The sequence below is a fragment of the Salvelinus alpinus genome, chromosome 9 (assembly GCF_045679555.1).
Source record: "Salvelinus alpinus chromosome 9, SLU_Salpinus.1, whole genome shotgun sequence".
Classification (NCBI taxonomy): Eukaryota; Metazoa; Chordata; class Actinopteri; order Salmoniformes; family Salmonidae; genus Salvelinus; species Salvelinus alpinus.
In genome coordinates, this window is record NC_092094.1 from 10208242 (window position 1) to 10235874 (window position 27633).

Genomic DNA, 27633 nt, shown 5'->3' on the forward strand with positions numbered 1-27633 from the left:
ATTTTTTTGTTGCATGTATGTGGTTGAAAAGAAAAGATGAACACTACTTCAATTTCTTTATATCGCAAAAGTACAATAAATGTCTTTACAAACATACATATAAATACACAATTGAAGAAATATAATGCTGAAGCAGATGTTAATCTATACACAATCTACCTGTTATAAAAAAAATATTACGAATAAATATATCTACATGAAATTAAAGGCAATTTACACAAAGGAACCAAAACGTTGATCTAAGTAAATGTTTTTAGCCTTGATATAAACAACAACAAAAAAAGTATTATTTGGGTATCTGTCCAGGACGATTATTTAGATCTGGGTTAGATCGTCAGTATGTATTAAACTTCTGAGAGAACGCCCAAGAATTCCCTAAAAAGTTGATTTTGGAATACAAATGTTTATTTCTTAAAGGGGCCTCCTCCTTCTGAGTGGTTCCTCTCGAGGTTTGAAGGTTTCCTTAGAGTATTTCTTTGCCGCTGCTCATTGGCCTCTTGGTCGGGTTGATTTAAATCACTTTGACAACTTTGTGACAACTAAAAAAAGGGCTTTATAAATATAATGTTATTGCATTTTGATGTACTGAGGACTTCTGTGGACAGCTTCCCCATCAGCTTAAGAAATAGTGCATGTGTCACTCTGAGAAATCAGCAGGAAAGAGTTAATATTCATTGTGAAGATCCCATGTTTTGCAAACGCTTTGTCTGCCGTTGTGTCTGCAAAATAAATAAAGAATTATGTCAGAAACAAGCATTCTTGCGACTAAGAATCCTCATGTACATTGAACAAAAATATAAATACAACATGCAAAGTGTTGGTCCCATGATTCATGAGCTGAAATAAAAGATCCCAGAAATGTCCTATACGCACAAAAAGCTTATTTCTCTAAAATTTTGTAAAAAAATATATAATAATTTACATCCCTGTTAGTGAGTATTTCTCCTTTGCCAAGATAATCCATCTACCTAACAGGTGTGGCATATCAAGAAGCTGATTAAACAGCATGATCATTACACAGGTGCACCTTGTCCTGGGGACAATAAAAGGCCACTAAAATGTGCAGCTTTGTCATACAACACAATGCCACAGATTTCTCAAGATGAGGGAGCGTGCAATTGGCATGCTGACTGCAGGAATGTCCATCAGAGGTGTTGCCAGATAATTTAATATTAATTTCTCTACCATAAGCCGCCTCAACCTTGTTTTTAAAGAATTTGGCAGTACATCCAACCTGCCTCACAACTGCAAACCACGTGTATGGCGTTGTGTGGGCGAGCGGTTTGCTGATGTCAACATTGTAAACAGAGTGCCCCATGGTGGAGTTATGGTATGGGCAGGCATAAGCTCTGGACAATGAACACAACTGCATTTTATCAATGGAAATTTGAATGCAGAGATACCGTGACAAGATCCTGAGGCCCATTGTCGCCATTACCGTATATTTCAGCATGATAATGCACTGCCTCATGTCGCAAGGATCTGTACACAATTCTTGGAAGCTGAAAATGTCTCAGTTCTTGCATGGCCTGCCTACTCACCAGACATGTCACCCATTAAGCATGTTTGGGATGCTCTGGGATCAACGTGTACGACAGCGTGTTTCAGGTCTCGCCAATATACAGCAACTTTCCACAGCCATTGAAGAGGAGTGGGACAACATTCCACAGGCCACAATCAACAGCCTGATCAAGTCTATGCGAAGGAGATGTGTCGCACTGCATGAGGCAAATGGTGGTCACACCAGAAACTGACTGGTTTTTTGATCCACGCCCCTACTTTTTTCCTTATTTTTTAAAGGTATCTGTGACCAACAGATGCAAATCTGTATTCCCAGTTGTGATATCTAGCCTAATGAATATATTTCAACTGACTCAGTAAAATCTTAGAAATTGCGTTTTATATTTTTGTTCAGTATATTTTTCAGCTACACACGTAAACTTAACGAATTCTGTATAGGAAATTCTGATATCTCACCAGTTATAAATACAGGTAAACGAGCCGATACATTCTGGACCTGTAGGCGAACTAGACAGTGGAGGTAGTTGGGTCGTTCCCTTGAAATGACATCACATTCATGGTAGGGTAAGACCTCCACCATTCCAGCCTCCTGGCAGACATCCATGAAGATTTTTTTGCCCTGTGCTTCCACACTAGACCTGTAGAGGGAGGTACGAACAGTTATGGCAGTTAGGATTTTTTTTATTTTTTTTTTTATAAAATTTTATCCCCTTTTCTCCCCAATTTTCGTGGTATCCAATCGCTAGTAATTACTATCTTGTCTCATCGCTACAACTCCCGTACGGGCTCGGGAGAGACGAAGGTCGAAAGTCATGCGTCCTCCGAAGCACAACCCAACCTAGCCGCACTGCTTCTTAACACAGCGCGCCTCCAACCCGGAAGCCAGCCGCACCAATGTGTCGGAGGAAACACCGTGCACCCGCCCCCTCGGTTAGCGCGCACTGCGCCCGGCCCGCCACAGGAGTCGCTGGAGCGCGATGAGACAAGGATATCCCTACCGGCCAAACCCTCCCTAACCCGGACGACGCTAAGCCAATTGTGCGTCGCCCCACGGACCTCCCGGTCGCGGCCGGCTGCGACAGAGCCTGGGCGCGAACCCAGACTCTGGTGGCGCAGCATAGCACTGCGATGCAGTGCTCTAGACCACTGCGCCACCCGGGAGGCCCGGCAGTTAGGATTTTACGGGATCATTAGTTACCTTGAAATATAACATTTACTTTGCCCAAGATTCAAATCAAATGCATTGTCTTTGACTACCTGCCCTAGACCTGTATCAAATAAAATCTAACTTAATTTTAAAGTGCATTTAAAATCGCAACACACTACAGTAAAACAATAACATTTTGCAAACAGAAGAATAAAAAGTGTAATGAACAATTATGGTGGTTAGTAAGGATCTTTTACGGGATGATTAGTTCCCTTTAAAATATAAAAATGTACTTTGGCCGACATTAAATGAAACGCAGTGTCTTTGATGACTAGTGCACTGCAATCGACTTTAAACGTGGATTTCTGCTTGAGCTGACATCTGTGGCATTTACAGAATTAATTCTCTAAAATATCAAGTCATCACTAGGGCTGTGGCGGTCATTACATTTTGTCAGCCGTGATTGTCAAGCAAATAACTGCCGGTCTCAAGGTAATTGACCTTTAATTAACAAACACATTTTTAGCATCTCCTGGCTTCCACACTGATGCAGACCTTTGGAACATCTACATTTTTAGAAAGTCTATTAAATCCATTTAATATAGCCGACACCATCACAATAATTCCATTATTTATTTTAGACAGGTCTAAAAAAACATGATATGAAGAAAATGAAGTCTATTTCAGAAGAACAGAAGAGCATACTCAATTGTCGTTATGGGAGTGCGCACATGCGGCTATTCTGTGTTGAGCGGTTTAACAAAGAAACATATCCTCCTATATGCTTCATTTAGAGTTACAGTTGAAGTCGGAAATTTACATAAACCTTAGCCAAATACATTTAATCTCAGTTTTTCACAATTTCTGACATTAAATCCTAGTAAAAATTCCCTGTTTTAGGTCAGTTAGGATCACCACTTTATTTTAAGAATTTGAAATGTCAGAATAATAGTAGAGAGAAGGATTTATTTCAGCTTTTATTTCTTTCATCACATTCCCAGTGGGTCAGAAGTTTACATATACTCAATTAGTATTTGGTAGCGTTGCCTTTAAATTGATTAACTTGGGTCAAACGTTTTGGGTAGCCTTCCACAAGCTTCCCACAATAAGTTGGGTGAATTTTGGCCCATTCCTCCTGACAGAGCTGGTGTAACTGAGTCAGGTTTGTAGGCCTCCTTGCTCGCACACGCTTTTTCAGTTCTGCCCAAAAATTTTCTTTAGGATTGAGGTCAGGGCTTTGTGATGGCCACTCAATACCTTGACTTTGTTGTCCTTAAGCCATTTTGCCACAACTTTGGAAGTATGCTTGGGGTCATTGTCCATTTGGAAGACCCATTTGCGACCAAGCTTTAACTTTGTGACTGATGTCTTGAGATGATGCTTCAATACATCCACATAATTTTACTGCTCATGATGCCATCTATTTTGTGAAGTGCACTAGTCCCTCCTGCAGCAAAGCACCCCCACAACATGATTCTGCCACCCCCGTGCTTCACGGTTGAGATGGTGTTCTTCGGCTTGCAAGCCTCCCCCTTTTTCCTCCAAACATAACGATGGTCATTATGACCAAACAGTTCTATTTTTGTTTCATCAGACCAGAGGACATTTCTCCAAAAAGTATGCTCTTTGTCCCCATGTGCAGTTGCAAACCGTAGTCTGGCTTTTTTATGATGGTTTTGGAGCAGTGGTTTCTTCCTTGCTGAGCGGCCTTTCAGGTTATGTCTATATAGGACTCGTGTTACTGTGGATATAGATACTTTTGTACATTTTTCCTCCAGCATCTTCACAAGGTCCTTTGCTGTTGTTCTGGGATTGATTTGCACTTTTTGCACCAAAGTACGTTTATCTCTAGGAGACAGAACGTGTCTCCTTCCTGAGCGGTATGACGGCTACGTGGTCCCATGGTGTTTATACTTGCGTACTATTGTTTGTACAGATGAACGTGGTACCTTCAGGTGTTTGGAAATTGATCCTCAGGATGAACCAGACTTGTGGAGGTCTACAATTTTTTTTCTGAGGTCTTGGCTGATTTCTTTTGATTTTCCCATGATGTCAAGCAAAGAGGCACTGAGTTTGAAGGTAGACCTTGAAATACATCAACAGGTACACCTCCAATTGACTCAAATGATGTCAATTAGTCTATCAGAAGCTTCTAAAGCCATGACATAATTTTCTGGAATTTTCCAAGCTGTTTAAAGGCACAGTCAACTTAGTGTATGTAAACTTCTGACCCACTGGAATTGTGATTAAGTGACATAATCTGTCTGTAAACAATTGTTGGAAAAATGACTTGTGTCATGCACAAAGTAGATGTCCTAACTGACTTGCCAAAACTATAGTTTGTTAACAAGAAATTTGTGGAGTGGTTGAAAAACGAGTTTTAATGACTCCAACCTAAGTGTATGTAAACTTCCGACTTCAACTGTATTTATACAACTTTAGTTGTGATACAAACGTTGGGCTATATGTTTTGATGCGACTTGCATGAAAGGCATGAGCTCTTTGTTTTTTAAGCAGGCTGTTAACACTTCATCAGTCTCTCATTCACAATTTGACAAGCACTTGATAATGCCTCGAATTTCCCGGTGGCATCCCCCTAGTGTGGCCGTAATGCCCCGTAATAAAATTTAAATAAAAACATGCATTTTGTGGCTGTTGTGCCCTTGGGTTGAATATAATAATTATAATTCCCTTCTCCCGGCTGCATGTTCCGACGCACCTCTGTCACGATCGTCATAATAACTGAACCAAAGCGCAGCGTAATCTGGGTTCCACATCTTTATTGCTATGTGAACCTTAAAGCAAAACAAAAGAATAAACGAACAAAACGAAACGTGAAGCTACAATAGTACTCACAGGCAACTATACATAGTCAAGATCCCACAAAGCACAATGGGGAAATGGCTGCCTAAATATGATCCCCAATCAGAGACAACGATAAACAGCTGCCTCTGATTGGGAACCATACCAGGCCAACATAAATCATTAATCACCTAGATAACCCACCCTAGTCACTGTCACGCACCAACCAACATAGAGAATAAACAGCTCTCTATGGTCAGGGCGTGACAACCTCTCACTCACATGGTTCTCAGATATCTCAATTCTTATTAGCCAATGCCCGTAACGTGATCGGGCTCTTCTTACAGTCATCTATCGCAGCTCTGAAGTAAGCTACAAGTGAAGACAAGACACATCGAGGACGCAACTGCGCTAATCAATCTTATCAAATTCCGAGGCGCATATTAAAGATGCTAGAACTGTCCACGTTTACTTTTCGTCAGCAATCAAGATGAGTAGGCCTAACGAAGACCAAAAGCACTAGGCTATGTCAACCACCAATTTTTTCATTTTACCTTTTTATTTAACTAGGCAAGTCAGTTAATAACACATTCTTATTTTCAATGACAGTCTACCGGGGAACAGTGGGTTAACTGCCTTGTTCAGAGGCAGAACAACAGATTTTTACCTTGTCAGCTCGGGGATTCGATCTTGCAACCTTTAGGTTACAAGTTCAACGCTCTAACCACTAGGCTATCTGCCACCCCACTATCCCCCATAGTTATAAAGTTGACCTATTCTATTGGTCCGAGAGAGAAATATTCCAAACATAGTCTGGGACAGTTGTGGGATGCGATTAAATACCAAATTAATACAACTACTTGCATCAAAAAAAACTTTCAAAAGCAATGAGGCTGAAGCAACAGATCAGAACATTTTGCTTAAAATGTTGATAAACTATTAGGCTATTTCTTCACCTTTATAAGCGCAGCAATGTGCACACAGGCAGCAGGCTATAAGCGCGAATATTCCAAAATGCAATCAATTAGCGGGAAAACACCATTCTCTAAAGTGACCACATGCGATTATACATGTAATGCTTTATTATAAAGGTGCATTTTTATGGTGAAAATGATCTTCCCCAGACTTGAAAATCACACACCGCCTATGTATGCCACTGGTTACAAAGCGGATTAATGTGCTTAATTTTAAGAAGTTATTTGGCCACTTTAGTTGTGATACAACCCTTATCAAAACATATAGGCCTATGGGCTAGACTACATGAGGCGTGCGACTATGATTTGAAAAAGTCGCCAAAAAAAAGGCACGCGCTGTTTCTTGCCTTACGCTGTGCATCAAGTGATAGGCTAATATTGTCACTTATCAGACTATTCTTGATTTAATCTGGTCTTTACATATACTAAATAATATGTGTGACATTTGTTTTGATTTAGAATGGACCATTAACATGCACCTGTCTCGGGGCAGGGGAAAAGACATGTCATCTATGCAATTAAATAGCGAATGGAGGACGCTTTTCCCCATGGTTCATTTTCATGCCAGCCAGGTAGGTTATACTCCTGTTGTAAAGGAGTTGGGAAAGTTGAGAAATATAATATGCCTAGCCTATAGAAAGCTGATGAGATCCTCTTTTTAAGAGGTCTTCAAAACTGTTTTCTCACGCAATTGCATAGCCTATAGAATTTTTGCACAACATGATGGGCAATCATGAAGTGTTTGATTTGATTTTCAAATACATTTGCATTGATGTCAGAGTGATTAGGGGGACAATAGAGTGCTGGGTACCAGGCAGTTAGTACGTTTGGTAGGCTACTAATGACCATCAGCAGCATCAGAGCTGGAAGAAGCCTAGTTACCGTGACTAAACAGCCCCGTGGAATTTGACTGTGGTCATGACTCGTGACTGCCGGTGTGGCAGTAATATGGTCACCGCCCTAACAGCCCTAGTCGTCACCACACATCTAAAGAAGCCATCGTAAAGCTTCTTACAAGAGCAAGAATAAGCTTACCGTGCGTTCTCTTTCAGTTTCCGGCTGTCTCTGTAGTGCAACAGCCATTTCCACTTCCCTTTTTTACTCAGTCCCTCCAGGAAACCAGACATTTTCTTCATGTTGCCTGAGAGAGAGCGAGAGTTACTCAGCGACTCACACATTCCATGCAATGTTGGGAGGGGACATAGCCTGGCCCCAGATCTGTTTCTTGCCAAACATCAGCCATAGGAGTTGGCAAGATGACACAAACTGATCTGGGACCAGGCTAGGGACATCCTAGTTGCTTGTAGAGATAACTGCTGTGAAAACATAATAACATGTAGAAAATGCACTTTTTTATATGTTCTCTTGCAAATAGAGAAGCGTCCATACTGAGACTGAGTGTGTGCAGAGCTGCTCCCTCAAACACCACAAAACCGCCTTTGCCGAAGAGTTCTTGGTGGGTCAGGTTCACGATGTCATCAGGACGGTCAATACCAGCAAACAACACATTCTGAGACTTCTTTAACTCAAGCAAGTGAGGGACCTAAGGGTAGAACAGAAATCTCAAAACGACGATGTAATGACAAAGTATACCGATTCAAAAGGTTGGATTTCGAATCTGGATTGATGATTATTTTCCGGGAGTTTGAAATACTTTTTATAAGTCTACAATGGTATAACAGTCTTACCTCACAAATGTGTTCAGCAATATCTTCGTTCCTTAAGATGATGTGTAGAGGGCAGGATGGACTTTCCTTTCCAAGGCAGAATTGAGACTGTTCTACCGCAATGTGGCCCTCTGCTTCTAACAGCTCCTACAAAATTAAAATGCTTGTTTTTAAACATGGCGGAATAATAAATGTTGGCTTTCATTATTGTACTAATGGTTTTCATAGACTAGTCCCAGATCTGTTTGCATTGCATAGGCTAACGTTTTTACATTCATCTTACCTTCGTCTCTCTGAAGAATGGGTCAGATGATGTCACCAGTATGTAGAACCTGAATTTGTTCTTACATGACTGTCTCACAACAGAGTTCAGATTATCATGCAGGCTGTCATACATGTCCTCTTTCATCTGCCCACAGAAGTCTTTGCTTGGAGCTCGAGACTTTGGCGAACTGTTTCTCTTTGCTTCTTCCCTCTTGAGTCTCTCAGTTCTGGATGGGTATTTTTTGCCTGCGCAGACCTCGGTCATCATAGCATGGTACGCCTTGAAACTATCCACAACCAGATCTGAAACTTTTACATGCGTCATCTCACTGCCCTTTGTACAGGACAATTTCTTAAGATGCTGAGGTTCTCCATCTGTTTCTTCAGGCATAGCCATCCTTTCAGGCATCTCCACTCTGATCTTTTGTCCTGCAAGTGACGGTATCGCCTCCCAGTGCTCCTCGGAGCCGTCCTGATCCTCCTGTAGACTGGAAAAGTGCACTGTCACAGCCGGGCTACTGGTGGAAGCTCTTTCTTCTACGTTTGACCTGCGGTGTCTCGATCGGATGTACCTGCTGCTGCTACTACTCTTACGTTTTAGCATCTGGTTCATTCTCTCTGAGAAGATGAGGGTCTCCAGATCCATAGATGACTGTGTAAGATCAGATTCATCAGCGTTATGTGTATCATCCCACCTCTTGGAGAACTCCAGAAAACTGCTCAAGCCCTGTCTGTTTGAGTCAGGAACTGTCCGTGTGTGCATGCTTGCTGTAGGTTTCAAAACGGGATAGTTTTCATAGGTGATTCTGTTTCCTTTGTGATCCAAAACGGTAACTAAGCGTGGCTTTGCCACTGAGGAGTCTTCTTCCTTGGTCCTATCCATCTGGCTGCCACTCCCCGTAGCCCTACAATACTTTAACCACTCCTGTTGGTTCTCTTCCATACGGGAAAGTATTTTGTCTGATTCTTCAGACTGGAAGGTAACCGACGAGGAAATGCCTTGCTTGCTGAAGTCCAAAACCCCATCAAATTCCCTTTGCTCCCATTCCTGAGACTGGCGTAAAGAGTTGATGAAGTCAAGTCTTGTTTTATTCAACCGGAATTTACTTCTTAAATGTTTGTCATCTGATATCCAATTGGTCTCTAAACTGGATTCAATTTTGTCTTTATCTACAGAAGGCGCCTCATTTTCACCCATAACATCCTCATCAGCCATAACATCCTCATAATCTTGCAAAACTGCAATCTGTCTCATCTCTCTGGCATACTCTGTGTTATAAGGGTGAGCATTAGTGTTTGAGCGGACAGGGGTATCGGTTTGTTTGCTTTTTAGGACATCTGAAGACATAGGATCGATATCTGTTTGTCCTTCTTCCCAGTTGTACTGTCCTCTGCTGTCCTCACTCTTGGAGAGATTCACAATCATGGCAGGTTGCTGGCTGTTTGGCTGGGGCTGAGTAAAACTGTGCACTGAAAGGTTCTGAGAAGCTGCTGTAGGTCCACTGCCCGCTGGAATACTCAGACGGGTGGACTGTAGGATGAGCTCACTTAAGGCAGGACGCAAACAAGTCTCTCTTTCTAAAGCGATTTCACTAAAGTTCCCAGTTACTGTTGTTTCATTGGACAGAACTTCCGGGTGGATTGATGGCACAGAGAAGGCAGCTTTCTCTGTTAAGGAACAGTGGGTGTTGGGAAAGGAGTAAGAGAAACTATGCAGCAAATGGCGACTTGAATGAGCATGCAGGTCTGGTTCAACAGCGGCAAGTCGCATATTTGAATATGGATCGTAATCGCTTCTTTCCTTTAAAGAAGATGAGGGAGTGTTGAGAGGTGTGCTAGTGGCGATTGGGTTCTTGCGAGGATCAGCCAATATTTGAGAGAACTGATTATCAATGGCTTCCAGATTATTTGGTTTGTTATTGTTGCTGTATTTATGCAGCTTGTGCAACCCAGTAGCAGCCCTAGCTTTATAGAGACTAAGACTTGGTTCATGATGATCCTTTTCATTTTCAATGAGCGCAAGACCACTATCGAGGTTGGGACTGTTGGTGTCTTTCGCATTGGGCAACAAAACAGTGTTTGGTGTGTGATGTACATAAGAAAATCCTGGAACGAAAGGTGGCTCGTATTCTGTAGGAGTTGGGCATCTGCTGTAACCTTCCCCAGTGCTGAGGGGTTTGCTGACCCCATCGGCATCGCAGATGGCCAAGGAGGCGCTGCAGATGTCAGGAATGGGGATGTAACCATACAGCACCTCATCCACAGTTGGGCATCGACTGACTGATTCTGTTCCCTTTGAAACTATTTTTGCTAGCATTTCAGCTGATAACACATTAGCACTATCACAGACTGTGATCAGTGTCTCTTTCTGACTTGGGTGAGTATCATGCACCTCTGTGTGATTAATATCCTGGCTATCCTTCTCTACTCCAATGAATGGTATTTCTACTCCAATAAATGGAATTTCTACCTGACCTTGCGCCATCTCTGATGCCTCACCTATTGAATGTAGAACATCTGTGTGTGCGATGTCTTCCCTGGGAATCGGTGGTATTTCCACCTGACCTGTCAGTCTTTCTGATGTCTCGTCTTGAGAATGTTGGGACCCTGGCGGGAATGTTGTGGAACTTTGAGTTGTGACATCATCAGATTTACTCTGACCCTGCATCAATTCTTTTTCCTGTTGTTTAGTTTCTACATCAGCCTCATCTATTTCATGTTTAGCCACTCCTAAAACATTATTGGGCTGAATGAGTGTGTCAAACTCGCCTACAAAAGGCATATTCCCATCGCATACTGTAAATACTTGCGTGGGCAGTTCATCATCTTTACATTTAATCTCACCATGCATTTCTGGCAGTACCCTGCTAGTCCCAGCAGAAACATCCCCAACCTGCCCCATTGGTAGTTCCTCATCCGTGGAACCATTTATATCATGCACTACAGTGGGTTCTACGTCTATGTACAGCTTGCCATTACATTTCACAGGTAGTGTCGTATCTCTCGGATCATTTCCACCATGCACCACTGACAGTGTTGCTTTTTGGGAATCAATGTCAGTATGTGATATCTCTGGTAGTGCCTCAGCCACAGACGTATTCCCATCACACACCACAGGTGGTGCTTTATCTCCTGAATCTTCTCCACAAATCATCGCTGGTAGGGTCTCATCTCTAGTATCATTCCCATCCTGCATTGCAGTTTGCACCTGGTCTTTGGTGTTTCCATAATCTCTGGGAACATTTTCACTGTGCACTGCTTTGAGTGCCTTATCTTTATCAATGAAATCCTTCCCAACATGCACAGCAGTTTGTGCTTTAGTGATTTCCTTGTTTGTGGTATCTTTCCCAGTATGCACTGCTTCTGGTTTTGCGGCTTCAACAGAATCCTTCACGTTGTGATCTACTTTGTGCATCTCCTCTTTTGACTCACTGCCATCACAGATGACAACGTGAGCCCCATCTCTGGCTTCATTTGCATTACTCTCAACTGTGTCAGCCATATTGACAGCATCACCATCCATCTGCACTTCTGTGTATGGCATTGTTTTGACTGAATCGTTATCTTTAAGTTGTTGCTCCTTATTGACATCTTTAGAGCCCATGGTTTTAAGACACGCTGCATTTGGTTCTCCATCACCCGTCATCTCCTCCTCCTTTTGGATGAGCTTTTTGTTGTTGCCCTCCAAAACCTGAGCAGTTTCAGTCTCCAGGAGCTTTTCTTGATGAATGTACACACTTGCTGCCTGTTCACACAGAAGTATGTACGATCGATCACTTTCCAAAGTTCTTTCGTAAGGGGACACACCATTTTGGAGGGTACCCTTGCTGTCATTCTCATGGTTGTTGGTTTCATAGTCTTCATCATCACCCAGGTCACTTGATTTTTCTGACATCATGCTGTCCACACGGTCTCTGTAAACCTGTAGAGAAAGAGAACAAGAAGATAAACAATTAATCATTGCAACAAAAAAAATAAGTCTACAAATGTATTGGAAAACATATGTGGTTTAAATATATAATATATTTGTTTTCCAACCTTTAACTCAACACCTGTACTTCGTTTCGGACAAGAGATGGTTTCCTTGTGCAGGCCAGTTGCTTTTCGGTATAATGGTTGATTTTTACAATCTATTATCTGCTTAGACTCTGTGTCTAGAGAGACTAGCACAGTTGAGGTTGTTTTCATTGAAAGGTCCAATACCTCAGCTTCCAGGCTTAATGGTTGTGCTTCTTTTTTACCCATGCTACTAAGGTCCAAAACTTCAGGTTCTGGTATCCTGGAGAGGGCTATATAAGCAGGGGAACTTGTCTTGGTCTCAGGTGGAACCTGGGCTGGTACCGTTCCATGACCCACTTCTGTAGAATCCATTTTTTCCAAACATGTTAGAGTTGAGTCTGCCTGGCAGAACCTCGCAGTGGACCTGCTGTAGAAAAGACCTATCCACATGTGGATAATGAGCTGAACCTGTTCCTTTGTGTCCTTAATGTCAAAATCCCATGGGCTGTACAGAGAGGGAGTGCAGAGGGATGAAGGGAAAGGACAGAGAAAAATCAGAGTTTTAATTTGCAATTCCAGTCAAACAATTAGTCGACCACTGTGAGTAATATAGTATCAGCTTTTGGTCTCTAGCAAACTCTTCAGTTATCCTTTCTTCTAGCTACTGTATGCATAACTAATCAAACTGAAGACATTAGTATTTAAGTTAGTGATTGTAAGTACCTACCCATGTAGGGCTCTAATAACTGTTTTATCCTTAGGGTCGTTGGTAAACTTGCTGTCTGAATTAAAGTTGTAGTTTTCCTTCCACAGCCTTGTCACTTGAACTGAGCCATCTTTTTCAATGAACCTCCGGAAGCGATGGAACTTCTGCTTGCACCCGATTCCTTTGCTCAGGGATTCCGGAGACAATCCGGGTTCCTTCCTGTTCTGGTCCTTCTGCTGACACAGGAAGGCCCGTAGTGTTTGAGATCCGTCAGCAAAGATATCCTTGCGATGCTGCTGAAGTCCCTCCGAAATTGGGACTTGAAGGATTGAACCTGACAAACCCAATAGTAGAGAGGATGGCGGCAGTGAGTATGAATGTTCGTGTGAGACTAACACAACCCGCTCCCCACTCCCCACTACCAGCCCCTTGGGTGATGGAGACTGAGGGAGGAGTTTAAGCCTAGCAGCAGAAGGGTGCTTCAGCAGAGCAGGAAGGACAAACTCTGGCTCACCATCTGGATCATGAGGAGAGACGCCATCTTTGACACTGTTGTCACTTATCACCAAACTTGGGTGGTCATCTTGTTTCTCAAGAGCCTTTGGGTCTGACTGTTGTTCCAGTACTTTGTCATTACTGGTACTGCGAGCCAAATTAACCAATAGGGTCAGAGAATCTGCAGGTGGGCATGATACAGTGCTGGCACATTCGCAGGTCCTACCCCTACTGACAACACGGCTGACATCCGGGTCAAGTGTCACTAGTTGGGAGGATATAGCTACTTTCTCACTTTCTAAAGAAGCTGGTGAGCGATAATGCAACCACCCTGTAGAAACAAAAGACACAAAGGAGACAGAAGAAACAGCATGAAAACAGTAGCGCATGGTGATGATTAATACCTACATGGCTGTAAAGCAGTCCCCTGCATGCAAATTAGTCAGTAAAGATCTTTATTTAATTTTTTACTTTTTGAAGCTGATAATGTATTTCTTGCAATAGTAGAAAATATCCTCGCCAACCCACTGAACCTAATTTAAACATGATCTGTAATAGATGTAACTTTATGTTCAACAGGGGGACCGCAGCAATAGGGGATCTAGCCAAACAACACACAGCAAGATGAGGCAGAGGCGGCAGCAAGAGGTCCCAGATCTGTTTGTGCCGTCTTACCACGTGCGTTACAATGACCATAGGATGGCACAAACTGATCTGGGACCAGGCAAGCAAGAGGCCATTAGCACATTACTTCAGAATGCCGCTTTGCAGTTCAGATGAAAAAGGAAATATAGAAACGGAATCGTCAGGAATTCAAGACAACCGGATTATTTCGGTATATTTCAACATTTCAGCACATATATTAACTGTAATCACAACTCAATGATGAAGAACATTGCTATCTAATTTAGCATTTGGTTTAATGAGAACAAAAGAAAATCCATCTGCATGGTCTGTTATTTGCATGACATGTGAAGTTCACAACAACCACGAACTTCCCCAAAAGGAACTTACATTTTTTCCTAATGGAGTCTGCATGCTCGTGTTTCTTTTTGAATGGTCTCCTCTCACTCGCCGAGATGATTGTTGTTGAAGGTGAGCTAGGCAAAGCCTCAGATGTTTGGTCAGATGTGGCTTGAGGTGGGACCAGGTCCAGTCTGTCCTGAATATCTTTCTTTAACGGAATATCACTTTTTTCTGGAGATTTGTGTGCGTCATTATGCAACTCCGTAGGAGTCAAGCCTAATGCTAGTGCAAACTTTGGGTCTAGGCCAAATGTCTGTTCCTTTGCAACTTCAACAGCACCTGTGGTTCTGTCCGGGTTGGCTTTGTTGATATTATCATTTTCCATTTTATCCATGCCAGGAGTATCAGCCTTGCTTTTCTTGTTCAAGGGTGATGTTTGATCTTCTGGAGCAGGATTGATGGATGTATTCCGCTTTCCCCCTCTTGAAAGAACTGTCTTTAGTTGACTGAGGGATATTGCGACATATTGACGCTTCTTTTTGTGTTTTCCTGAGGAAGGAGAATCCGTGTCTTTGTTCAGGACCAGTTCTGAGGGATTCAGAGAGGCCATCTTGCCTACATCAGCCATTTTGACCTCATGCAGACTGTCTTTACTGTCTATGGGCAAATCTTTGTTCTCATCTGACTTGTTCAACTCTAGGTTAGGTCCATCTCCTGTTTCTATGGGTTGGGGGACTTTGATACAAGCTTCAACCATCATCTCGTCAGCACATTGTTTGTGATCTAACACTTTCCCCTTAATTTTCAATGATTCTATATCCTTGGCGATAACTTCTGAACCATGAGGGACAAAGATTCTACCGCATTCGGAGATGATTGCCTTCAAGTCCCACCGTTCTGTCTTCTTTTTCAATGGATGGTCGTCATGAATCAAATCCATACTTTCTTTATTTCTCAATGGGTGATAGTGGATTAAATCCTTGCTTTTCATTTTCAATGGGGGATCTTGGATCAAATTCCTCAATTCTCTTGGCATTTTCAATGGGTGAACTTGGGTCACATCCACCTTTTCCTTCTTTTTCAATGGGGGATCTTGGATCAAATTCATCAGTTCTCTTGGCATTTTCAATGGGTGAACTTGGGTTACATCCATCCTTTCCTCCTTTTGCAATGGGTTAACTTGAATTAAATCCATCCGTTCCTTCCTCTTTTTCAATAGGTAGACTTCACTTGAATCCATACTTTCCATGTCCTCTTTTTCTTTCGCTTCAAAGTCAGCCACTGTAGACCTCAAGATCCTTTTACCCAATCCGCTAAATCTATGACGTTTCCTTGGCCGTTTCCTCCAATCAGATATAGAGGAATGACTGACCTCTGTGGGTTTTGAAGGCTGATTGGCCTTGCCACGTTGCCCATTGAGAGCACTTCCGCCCTTATCCTGTACTTTGGCACAAGGCAAACTGGAGGAGTTATTTGTGGTGGACTCTGTGTTGATCAAGTCAAGGTTCTCATTGTGAGGTAAAACGGTTTCAGTTCTTTCAGTGGCAGTGATGACTAACACTGTTGGGAGGTTACCTGATGCAGGTGAGGTTGAAACCTCTGTCACCTCTGTGGCCTTTTTCATCACTCTCATACTGGCTATCCCAAAAGCCTTTGCCGACACTGCAAGCTGGGAAAGATCAGAGGGAACCTCCTCTTGCACCTCCTTCTGAGGCAAAGTTCTCACATTATCCTCTACGCCTGCCTCTGGTGCCTTGCTATTGGGCTTGGTCGCCAGGGCCGGACTAGGTTTCCTCAAGACCTCTGCAGAGACTGGAGGCTGTGAAACACCAGAGGGCATATCCTTTTGCACCTCCTTCAGGTACAAGTTAGTCTCTTCATTCGCTACTCCTACCTCTGGTGCGTTGCAGTCTGCCTTGCCCAATGCTGCCAGGTCAGCTTTCCCCAAGTCCTCTGCAGAGACTGCAGGCTGTAAAAGATCAGAATGCACCTTTTCTTGTACATCAACTTCAACCTCCTCTGGGATCAAACTTGTCCCTTCATCCTCTGTTCTTACCCCTGGTGCATTACAGTCAGCCTTGGTCTTCCCAGGTTTTTCAGAGTCATCTGCCGACACAGAAGGCTGAAAAAGATCAGAGGGGAGCTCCTCCTGCACCTCTTTTGGAGGCAAAGTTATCCCTGGTGCATTACTGTGTGCCTTGTTCAAGCCAGGTTTCCCAAAATCGTCTGCAGGGATTAGAGGCTTGCTAAGATCCGAGGGCAACCTTTCTTGCACTTCCTTCGAAAGCAAGTTATTCCCTTCCTTTACTGCTTTGTCTGATGCATTACTGTCTTCCATAGTCTTACCAGGTTTCTCAAAGTCCTCCATTGACACTACAAGTGCTTTACTAAAGTCTGCTGCTGTGTCAGCTGTGTCTCCTGGGGCCTTTCCCCCTGACTGCTGCTCCTCTGGGCCACCCAGACTAGCAGGACTCATGGGGGACCCCTCTGGAGATGACAGACAGTAGTAGACATCATCATCCGGCTCATCTCCTCGCTCCTCTCGCCCTGCCACCAGAAGCTCCGTGGCTCTGGACACCGACAGCTCAAAGGAGCCTGGCTGGTGGAAATAAGATCTGAGACGTTTCCATCCCATCTCAGTCCACTTGGGGGCGGAGTAGAGGTATTTGAGGGCGTCGGGAACATCAAACTGATCTGGGAAGATGCTGGCCTCCCTGGATGGACTGATGGTAAGCCCAGGGTGGATGAGGGAAGCGTAGCTCTGGATATGCTGCTCTAGTAAACCACGTAGCTCCCCACTTGGTGAAGGGAGGCACTTTTCCACCTCTGTCTCTGCGTAGTTCAGTGCCGGCACCACCTGGAGGCACTCTGGTGAGAGGGAGGGCTTCTTCCAGCAGACCTTGGTGTCTGTGGTAAAAAATTAAAATAATAAAAAATGGCATTACATAAAGATACATCACAAAAGATTAGATAAAAATCACTACTGTATACAAGGGCATAAGTGTTCACAAATTAAAGTTGGCCACACACACCTCTATGTATAGCTCTGGAGTCTGGAAACACAAACATCCCCTGCAATACCTCTGGCTTACTGGACCCAGTATCTGGAAATATACAATTATAATGTCACGTTAGAAGCTAAATATCTATCTACAATATCTAAATACAGTATGTTGTGTATACAGGTTCTGTCTTACCTTCATATGTGAGGAAGTGAGATGAATGTAACAGTATAAGAAAACCATTATCATTCAGTTGTATTGTGAGGGCCTGTTAGTAAGAAAAATATAATTTATTTGAATCAAAGTCTGACAAGGCAACAATGTACTGCATTCCGTTCTTTCAATAGTCTGTGAGCCAAATTTAAAAACAATGAAAGCTCACCAGGTCTTTCTCCTTGAGGTCCTGTGTGAGCTGAGAGAGAGAGGTGTCTTCAGCCTCACTGGGTGCAAGCTCATACAGACTGCAACCCATTCCTTCCAGAGACACTGAAAAACAGTACAACTCAATATAATAAAGTACTCCTAGTGTGTAAAGTTAGTTATTGCAAGAAAATACAAAATACAGAAAAAAGGTGATCATTTAGACATTCAGCATTACATGGTAAAGAACGAAAAATAAATCTGTGTAAAGCTAATATAATAAAATATGCCATTTAGCAGAAGCTTTTATCCAAAGTGACTTACAGTCATGCGTGCATACATTTCATGTATGGGTGGCCCCGGGAATCAAACCCATAATCCTGAGGTTGCAAGCGTCATGCTCTACCACTGAGCCATACACACTCAATAAAGACTGTTATCAAAGCTGAATAAATAAACAGTTTCATCTTTATTCAGATAAGCAACACCTAAAAATTTCCTGAGAAGGTTTTGTTTGTGGTGACACTGCTCAAACAAAATGCTATCTATCAAAATGAAACCTCTTTTTGAGTACATTTACAAACATGACTGTACCTTCACCGGAGAAGCAGGTTTCAAATATAGCCTTCGGTAATTTCTGCCTCAGATCTGACATTTGAATTGCTCCGTCAACTGACATCATTGTTGGACTGCAATCAACCAAAAGGAAGGACGTGTAATTCATGTGACATTCTCAAGTTATGTTACCACATGAAAACAGAATAAAATGGGGAGGTACTGAAATGTGTTTTTAGATTTTCCGTTGCTTAATGTTTTTCCATGGTGTGCCCTACTGAACACGACCCACATCAAGTCAATTGGAGATAGATTTAGAATATATATTTTTAAAGTCGTATCATAGGGAGAGACAGTACACCTTCACAGGGTTGCGTTGAACTTACAGTTTAGCTGGGATTAGGGGTCCTGTGCTGGACTTCAGACCCACATGGTAGATCTGAGAGCTGATTTGGAGCTGGCCCCTCCACGGATAGTAGTGAAAGACTGTAATCGTATTCCATTACCATTATCATAACATTATCCAAAAGCACCAGTGCAGTGTTACAATACACACAAAAAGTCAAATTCACATGGATAACACACTAGACATAGACACATTGATAAGTAGCCATCAGTTCATTGCTCACCTGTTTTTTCTTCCTCACTAAAAAGACAGGGAGACATTTTTATTTTTATTAATCATAACAATAACAGTTTAATTCCTTTTTTCACCTAGTATTTTCTATTGAGCATAATGTCATTTGTTACAAACCCCCATGAGGGGAAAGAGGGAAGTGTACCTTTTCTCCTGCTCCTCTGATGCGGATGTCTTGGTATCCCAATAGGAGAAAGCCACGATAGCGAATGGGCAGACATGGCTGGGAGGCTGGACTGCCCCTCCAACAGGCAGCTCATACATGTAGTACTGCAAAGACCAACACAAATCTCGTCAGCTTTGCTATTGTGTTCTATTTACCACTACTGTATCTGCAGGTGTATTTCATCAACTTTGCTAAATGCCTGTGGCAAAAAGACGAATAATACCTAATTACATTTTTTTGTTAGAGGTAGCTTACTAAATAACATTTTTGTTTTATTGCTTTGACACACTGAGTGCATATTTGACAATTGAAGGCAACTTAACACACCATGTGAGAGGGAGGGATGATGGTGGAAGGAGGAGTCTCACCTGTGTTCTCTCGAAGGCCAGGAAGGAGCTGGTGTTGGCTGACACAGAACTGAGCTGCTCTGATACATGACAGTCAAACTCATTAGAGGGAGAGGTGTAGTTTACTGTGTAGTTCTCAGTCACCTCTCTGACCCTGCCCTGTAGAACCCCACAAAAAGAGAGAGAATTAAATTGCAGGCCCTTTCAACTAATCAATCAAATATATTTATAAAACAGTTGACCCAAATATATTCATCAGCAGTAGTCCCAAATTGCTTTACAGTAACCCGGGCCTAGACCGCAAACAGAAGCAGAAGCACAGTGGCCAGGAGGCAGAAACCTCAAGACAAACCTTTGGGGGAAAGGAGGTTACCCAACTTTGAGGTTACCCAACATTATGACCCGGTGGCCGGTTCTGACTAGAGGGAGTACAGCTACGACCGGAAGTGTTTTTTTTTGTAGCAGGTTAGGAGAATTAACGTGGCAGGTTAGGAGACTTAGGTTAAGGTTAGGAAAAGAGTAACGGTTTAAAATGCTCTCATAACCTGCTATAAAAAAGTTACTTCCGGTCGTAGCTGTACTTCCTCTAGTCAGCACCCCTATTGCCCTGCTACTGTGTACATACCTTGGTGAGCTTGATGATGGCGATGTACCCAGACTTCCCGTGGTACCAGCGGTTTAAGTCCAGGCAGTCCGAGTACTTGGACACGTACACACCTGAGTTACCAAGAAAAGACACACGTGCACACCTGAGTTAAACAAGAACATTCACAACACTGATAAGTCTGTTTCCACAACAAGAACATGGGGTGGTGAGTGTTCCAGTATCCCCCCTCCTCTTTCTGATAAAACCAAAACAACAAGAACATGGGGTGGTGAGTGTTCCAGTATCCCCCCTCCTCTTTCTGATAAAACCAAAACAACAAGAACATGGGGTGGTGAGTGTTCCAGTATCCCCCCTCCTCTTTCTGATAAAACCAAAACAACAAGAACATGGGGTGGTGAGTGTTCCAGTATCCCCCCTCCTCTTTCTGATAAAACCAAAACAACAAGAACATGGGGTGGTGAGTGTTCCAGTATCCCCCCTCCTCTTTCTGATAAAACCAAAACAACAAGAACATGGGGTGGTGAGTGTTCCAGTATCCCCCCTCCTCTTTCTGATAAAACCAAAACAACAAGAACATGGGGTGGTGAGTGTTCCAGTATCCCCTCCTCCTCTTTCTGATAAAACCAAAACAACAAGAACATGGGGTGGTGAGTGTTCCAGTATCCCCCCTCCTCTTTCTGATAAAACCAAAACAACAAGAACATGGGGTGGTGAGTGTTCCAGTATCCCCCCTCCTCTTTCTGATAAAACCAAAACAACAAGAACATGGGGTGGTGAGTGTTCCAGTATCCCCCCTCCTCTTTCTGATAAAACCAAAACAACAAGAACATGGGGTGGTGAGTGTTCCAGTATCCCCCCTCCTCTTTCTGATAAAACCAAAACAACAAGAACATGGGGTGGTGAGTGTTCCAGTATCCCCTCCTCCTCTTTCTGATAAAACCAAAACAACAAGAACATGGGGTGGTGAGTGTTCCAGTATCCCCCCTCCTCTTTCTGATAAAACCAAAACAACAAGAACATGGGGTGGTGAGTGTTCCAGTATCCCCCCTCCTCTTTCTGATAAAACCAAAACAACAAGAACATGGGGTGGAGAGTGTTCCAGTATCCCCCCTCCTCTTTCTGATAAAACCAAAACAACAAGAACATGGGGTGGTGAGTGTTCCAGTATCCCCCCTCCTCTTTCTGATAAAACCAAAACAACAAGAACATGGGGTGGTGAGTGTTCCAGTATCCCCCCTCCTCTTTCTGATAAAACCAAAACAACAAGAACATGGGGTGGAGAGTGTTCCACTTTGAAGAATCTCAAATATAAAATATATTTTTACCGGTTTAACACTTTTTTGGGGTTACTACATAATTCCATTTGTGTTATTTCATAGTTTTGACATCTTCACTATTATTCTACAATGTAGAAAATAGTAAGAATAAAGAAAAACCCTTGAACGAGTAGGAGTGTCCAAACTTTTGACTGGTACTGTATATCTGAATGTAAGCATACGTTTAAGATCTTTGTGAGAACAATTAAGTGAGACATTTAGAAACTTCACACTTTAATTTTTTTTTTTAGGTTTAGTGGTTTACAGTTCCAACACTGCATAATGTAACTGAGGTGGTTTGGCAGAATTGGCGCCACACGCACATAATGAACTTGTTGGCTCCCTAAGCTAATGCCTAGGCTTTAGCACAGCAGGCGAACACTGTCTTGTGGCACACAGGTACATGCTATGGATATGTGATTAGATGTTCTCTTTCCTTATAATTTCATCTAACCAAAGAAACCTGTTTCACGTTGATTAACCTACAAGTGACAAAACAGGAAAAACTAGTTGAAGGACATAAGAAGTGACAAGTGAAGAGACAATACATGAATGAAAAGGACTGACAAAAAAGTACTATTATACTGCTACAGAAGGGAAAAAAACACTTCAACTCTTACAGGGCTTCTATGGTGATCTCATAAACATCTAGAACTGTAAACTTGGAACATGACGAAACAGAACACTAGACTACACAAGGACTTTGACCACTGTTTCCTTCCTCCATAACGACGGCAGTTATCGCAATCTGAGCCTAGTAGATAAAAAAAAAAAAAAATTGCAGACTTTGTCCAACTGTAGATAATCTTCCACCACCCTCCCCCTTTTCCACTAGGGCCTGCAACCGAACACAGCCTGGCTCACTATTGTAACCCGAAGTAACAGAGATTTCATTTGAGGAATTCTAACTTCAAACAAAGAAAGATATTTACCAGAGTTTCATTGTATGTATGTTCAGAGCTAAACTCCCGTAACATAATATTCTGTTGATAAAGTAGAATCCTCTCTCATTCCTCACTTTCATTCCAATGAGGTAAAATCTCATTTCTACATCACTCAAACATTTTTACTGCAGGCCCCTAAGTATAGACTAATGTTAATATCTGGTCCTAGCAAACACTACTGGTTTCTCCTTCCACTTTCTCTTTACACGATCATGTACATGTACGTAAAGCAGTTTCACTTTTAAAAGCAGAAGGACAATTGACCAAACATGTACTGAAACCAAACATCTGAAACAGTACACCATTATCCTAGTAAGAAAACGTATTTAAATCTCACTACTTATGTTTTGACATGTCTTTAGCCATATAGTCCACACTCAAATAGAATTAGTTTAGGTTCGTGGCTAGAGACTACTCCGTGTCATGTAGTGTGTGAGTTGCCTCTATATTTAACATGTAAAAGCTTAGAAATGCTCCATTGTTTAGGTGAGGCCTTGTTCGATGATATGAAAAAGGTTTCAGTAGAAATAGTTCAAACCAGTTTTTCTCATATTTCCTTAACCCAAGACAGGTTGTTCTTGTTAATATCGAGGCGTTATTGTCCAAGTGTATTTAACTTCCGTGCTGTGGAAACCCAGGCGTCTTGTCTGATATCTCGTTATTTACACAATATGGCGCAGCTCATTTACCCTTTGAAGGATCTCCAAGTGTGGTACATGTGCTGTGTCCAGGGACAACACCAGTTTCTCCCACTTTATTTGCCTTTAAAATAGAAGAATAGTGATCATTAGCGATTGGTAACTTGATTACAATGTTTTGAGGTCGTTTTCTATAACATAAAGTTAGATATGGGTTTCTCCATACAATTTTTTGGGGGGGGAGAATACATTGTGTGTGTGACTTTACGTTTTCTACAGAAATAGAGATGTATGAATGACTATAAACATTATTGTGAGATATACATTGAAATATTTATTTTGTTACCTTATTTTCGTCGTCAAACAGCAAGAAGCCATAGGACTCCTCCATTTCTTCCTCTGAGTATCCCATGTCTCTCCTCTTTGTTCGGAAAGCCTCATACTGTCAAACAACAAGCAATAGTTTAGCCTATCTCAAATATAATAAAATGTGTATTTGTCACATGCACCGAATAAAACAGGTAAAAACTTTAACATGAAATGCTTACTTACGAGCCCTTTCCCAACAATGCAGAGTTAAAAATAAGAAAAATAAAAACTGAGGAATAAAATACACAAGAATGGAGCTATATACCGGAAGTACCAGATCAATGTGGAGCTATATACAGGAAGTACCAGATCAATGTGGAGCTACAGTGGGGAGAACAAGTATTTGATACACTGCCGATTTTGCAGGTTTTCCTACTTACAAAGCATGTAGAGGTCTGTCATTTTTATCATAGGTACACTTCAACTGTGAGAGACGGAATCTAAAACAAAAATCCAGAAAATCCCATTGTATGATTTTTAAGTAATTAATTTGCATTTTATTGCATGACATAAGTATTTGATCACCTACCAACCAGTAAGAATTCCGGCTCTCACAGACCTGTTAGTTTTTCTTTAAGAAGTCCTCCTGTTCTCCACTCATTACCTGTATTAACTGCACCTGTTTGAACTCGTTACCTGTATAAAAGACACCTGTCCACACACTCAATCAAACAGACTCCAACCTCTCCACAATGGCCAAGACCAGAGAGCTGTGTAAGGACATCAGGGATAAATTGTAGACCTGTACAAGGCTGGGATGGGCTACAGGACAATAGGCAAGCAGCTTGGTGAGAAGGCAACAACTGTTGGCACAATTATTAGAAAATGGAAGAAGTTCAAGATGACGGTCAATCACCCTCGGTCTGGGGCTCCATGCAAGATCTCACCTCGTGGGGCATCAATGATCATGAGGAATGTGAGGGATCAGCCCAGAACTACACGGCAGGACCTGGTCAATGACCTGAAGAGAGCTGGGACCACAGTCTCAAAGAAAACCATTAGTAACACACTACGCCGTCATGGATTAAAATCCTGCAGCGCACGCAAGGTCCCCCTGCTCAAGCCAGCGCATGTCCAGGCCCGTCTGAAGTTTGCCAGAGGAGGAATGGGAGAAGGTCATGTGGTCTGATGAGACAAAAATAGAGCTTTTTGCTCTAAACTCCACTCGCCGTGTTTGGAGGAATAGAAGGATGAGTACAACCCCAAGAACACCATCCCGACCGTGAAGCATGGAGGTGGAAACATCATTCTTTGGGGATGCTTTTCTGCAAAGGGGACAGGACGACTGCACCGTATTGAGGGGAGGATGGATGGGGCCATGTATCGCGAGATCTTGGCCAACAACCTCCTTCCCTCAGTAAGAGCATTGAAGATGGGTCGTGGCTGGGTCTTCCAGCATGACAACGACACGAAGCACACAGCCATGGCAACTAAGGAGTGGCTCCGTAAGAAGCATCTCAAGGTCCTGGAGTGGCCTAGCCAGTCTCCAGACCTGAACCCAATAGAAAATCTTTGGAGGGAGCTGAAAGTCCGTATTGCCCAGCGACAGCCCCGAAACCTGAAGGATCTGGAGAAGATCTGTAGGGAGGAGTGGGCCAAAATCCCTGCTGCAGTGTGTGCAAACCTAGTCAAGAACTACAGGAAACGTATGATCTCTGTAATTGCAAACAAAGGTTTCTGTACCAAATATTAAGTTCTGCTTTTCTGATGTATCAAATACTTATGTCATGCAAAAAAATGCAAATTAATTACTTAAAAATCATACAATGTGATTTTCTGGATTTTTGTTTTAGATTCCGTCTCTCACAGTTGAAGTGTACCTATGATAAAAATTACAGACCTCTACATGCTTTGTAAGTAGGAAAACCTGCAAAATCGGCAGTGTATCAAATACTTGTTCTCCCCACTGTATATACAGGAAGTACCAGATCAATGTGGAGCTATATACAGGAAGTACCAGATCAATGTGGAGCTATCTACAGGGAGTAGCAGGACCAGATCAATGTGCAGGGGTACAAGGTATTGAGGTAGATATGTACATAGGTAGGGGTAAAATGACTAGGCACCAGGATAGATAATAATAAGAGTAAAACATTTAAATAAAAACAACATCCTACTGATATTAAGTAAAATGTATTTATGTTGTAAATATGTACTTAACGACTGAAGGGGCAGCACAAAATGTCTTAAGTAATACACAAATATACTATCAAGTATTACACAGAAATGTAACAGTACATATACTAACATGTACTATCAAGTATTACGCAGATATTATCATGAAATAGTACAGGATAGTATATGTACTAAGTATTGCACAGATACTATAAACTGGACTCTATGGGCAGAGTCAGGGCCGGGTTACCGTACACCAAGGAGTAAGCCAGGGTTGGCCAAGTTTACCATGTACTGTAGTGAAATACTGACCCGTTCCTGCAGAGTAGCATTGTTTATCAAGAAAGCAGAGTTGTATCTGAAAGACTGCTTAGACTCCTTGTACATGTACGAGTTTTGCAGTGGAGGCCGAATGCTGTTGTCGAAGTTTTTCGAACCTGGTAGCACAGGTACCAACACACCTGGAGGTTGCAATAGGAACATGGTTAAAAAGTGACTACTGTAGAGTTGCAAACTCGTTCTGTTTTTACCAAAAGGTGCCATGCATTGTATTTTCTATTCTATGCATCTTGTATTTATAACTACCATACTGATATATTCTATTCTATGCATATTGCATTTGTAAATAACATATTGATATATTCAATTATTGTTTTCTATTCCATTCTATTTAATTATATACTAGGTGTCTTGCATTTTTAACAAACTTATTGATTAAGGTCTAACATTGGTGAACATATTGTTAAAAAAACAATATAAAAAGATTTATGCAACAACAAAGAAATGTCTCGCCCATGTGAACACATTATTCTCGTTGCTAACGAATTACAATGGCAGTCAACTTCTTTCGACCAGTATGCGCACTTTATAAAATACTTCAAACTGTAAATACTGTAATCCTTTAGGCTAAACTAAAACAAATGATGTATGACTAAAACCAACATTGTCGAGATGTTAACATGTTAAATTATGAATAGTAACCATAATAGAAAAGTGATATAACATTGTGATTGACCAAAAAAACATTACTCGACGTCACCTTCTCTCACGGCACCATTATCGATTTCCATGGTTGGAAATGTATAAAATCAGTTTGTCTCTATTTCTCTGGACTTTTGCAGACCACCTCTGTCTTCCATTGACATTTCGACACTTAATTTCTCTATTCCAAGGAAAATGTTGCCAATCCATATGAGCGATTTGGCGTAATCTTCGTGCCAAAATCAAATCTCAACATTGTCGGTGAGTTTGGTAGACTGAGGAAAAATATGTTGCAACCAGGAAGTAAGAAAGAGCACAAGGAAAAACTTCGCCATTAGAACACATTTCGATAGTTAGTGATTTTTTTCTGGGTTTATGCTCAGATATGTTTTACATATATCTTATATATAATGACAAAACAATGTAATCCTAACTAAACGTGAAGTATTGCTTCCAAAAAAGAAACAGAAACTTAGCTATAACTACCTGCATCCATTTCGAGACTGCTTCGCTTTCATTTCTTCACTCGCCTACCGCTAGTAGACGCAGTTATGGAAGCCCGTTCCCGCCACCCCCACAAAAAATATCTGACTACGAGTTATGAGATAGTAAGTCATAATTATAAAATAGTAACTCATAATAATAATATACTAAGTAATAATTATGAGATAGTAAGTCATTATTTAGAAATCTGTATCACATTAATCCAATGTGCACTTTGCATCAGGCCCTTCTCAACTTTCAAGGGTAACCTTATGTAAATCCTATTGTTGATCACACGTGTGTGTCTCTGTGTGTGTGTGTGTGTGTGTGTGAGAGAGAGAGAGAGAGAGAGAGAGAGTTTGTGGTGATATTTTTCCATATTAATGTATCAGAGTTTTATGTTGAAGTGAGTTGGTGCCTGCTTGGTGACTGACATCTGGTTGACATCAGATTTAAAGACAATTTTCACAATTTAGGTCCCTGATCAGTATTTTTGATGTAAATTGCATGTTATAGGTTTCAGACACTTCTTTTAATTTGTTTTTGAGAAACTTGCCCCAACAGCAATTTAC

The 27633-nt window shown here is 41.9% G+C and overlaps 1 protein-coding gene across 4 annotated transcripts; it reads right to left on the reverse strand.

The window, feature by feature from the left end:
* Positions 1–43: 43 nt before the first annotated feature.
* LOC139584276 (protein TASOR 2-like) lies at positions 44–27189 on the reverse strand. Of its 4 annotated transcripts, XM_071415932.1 has the most exons (24): positions 27065–27136; positions 26637–26853; positions 25910–26058; positions 23460–23555; positions 23165–23237; positions 20234–20325; positions 19630–19767; positions 19241–19365; positions 19088–19104; positions 18845–18944; positions 18498–18592; positions 17926–18029; positions 17739–17811; positions 17574–17645; positions 14590–17448; positions 13595–13906; positions 13102–13414; positions 12414–12879; positions 8395–12297; positions 8133–8258; positions 7834–7987; positions 7480–7585; positions 1978–2159; positions 44–719 (listed from the first exon to the last, which is right to left on the reverse strand). In XM_071415932.1, the coding sequence occupies exons 2-24, from the start codon at positions 26665–26667 to the stop codon at positions 619–621; spliced, it is 9687 nt and encodes a 3228-aa protein (XP_071272033.1). In that variant the 5' UTR covers positions 26668–26853; positions 27065–27136; the 3' UTR covers positions 44–618. The 4 variants fall into 4 exon arrangements, with proteins under 4 accessions (XP_071272033.1, XP_071272034.1, XP_071272031.1 ...); XM_071415933.1 differs by lacking the exon at positions 13595–13906; XM_071415930.1 differs by having other exon boundaries at positions 13102–13906.
* Between the last annotated feature and the right edge of the window lie 444 nt (positions 27190–27633).

Coding starts and splice junctions, on each gene's coding strand:
- LOC139584276 (XM_071415930.1), bottom strand. CDS start 26,667: ATGGAAATCGATAATGGTGCCGTGAGAGAAG. Junction 18,030..18,497: donor AACCTGCTTCTCCGGTGAAG/GTACAGTCATGT, acceptor ACTGTTTTTCAG/TGTCTCTGGAAGGAATGGGT. Junction 13,907..14,589: donor AGACTCCATTAGGAAAAAAT/GTAAGTTCCTTT, acceptor TTGTTTCTACAG/GGTGGTTGCATTATCGCTCA.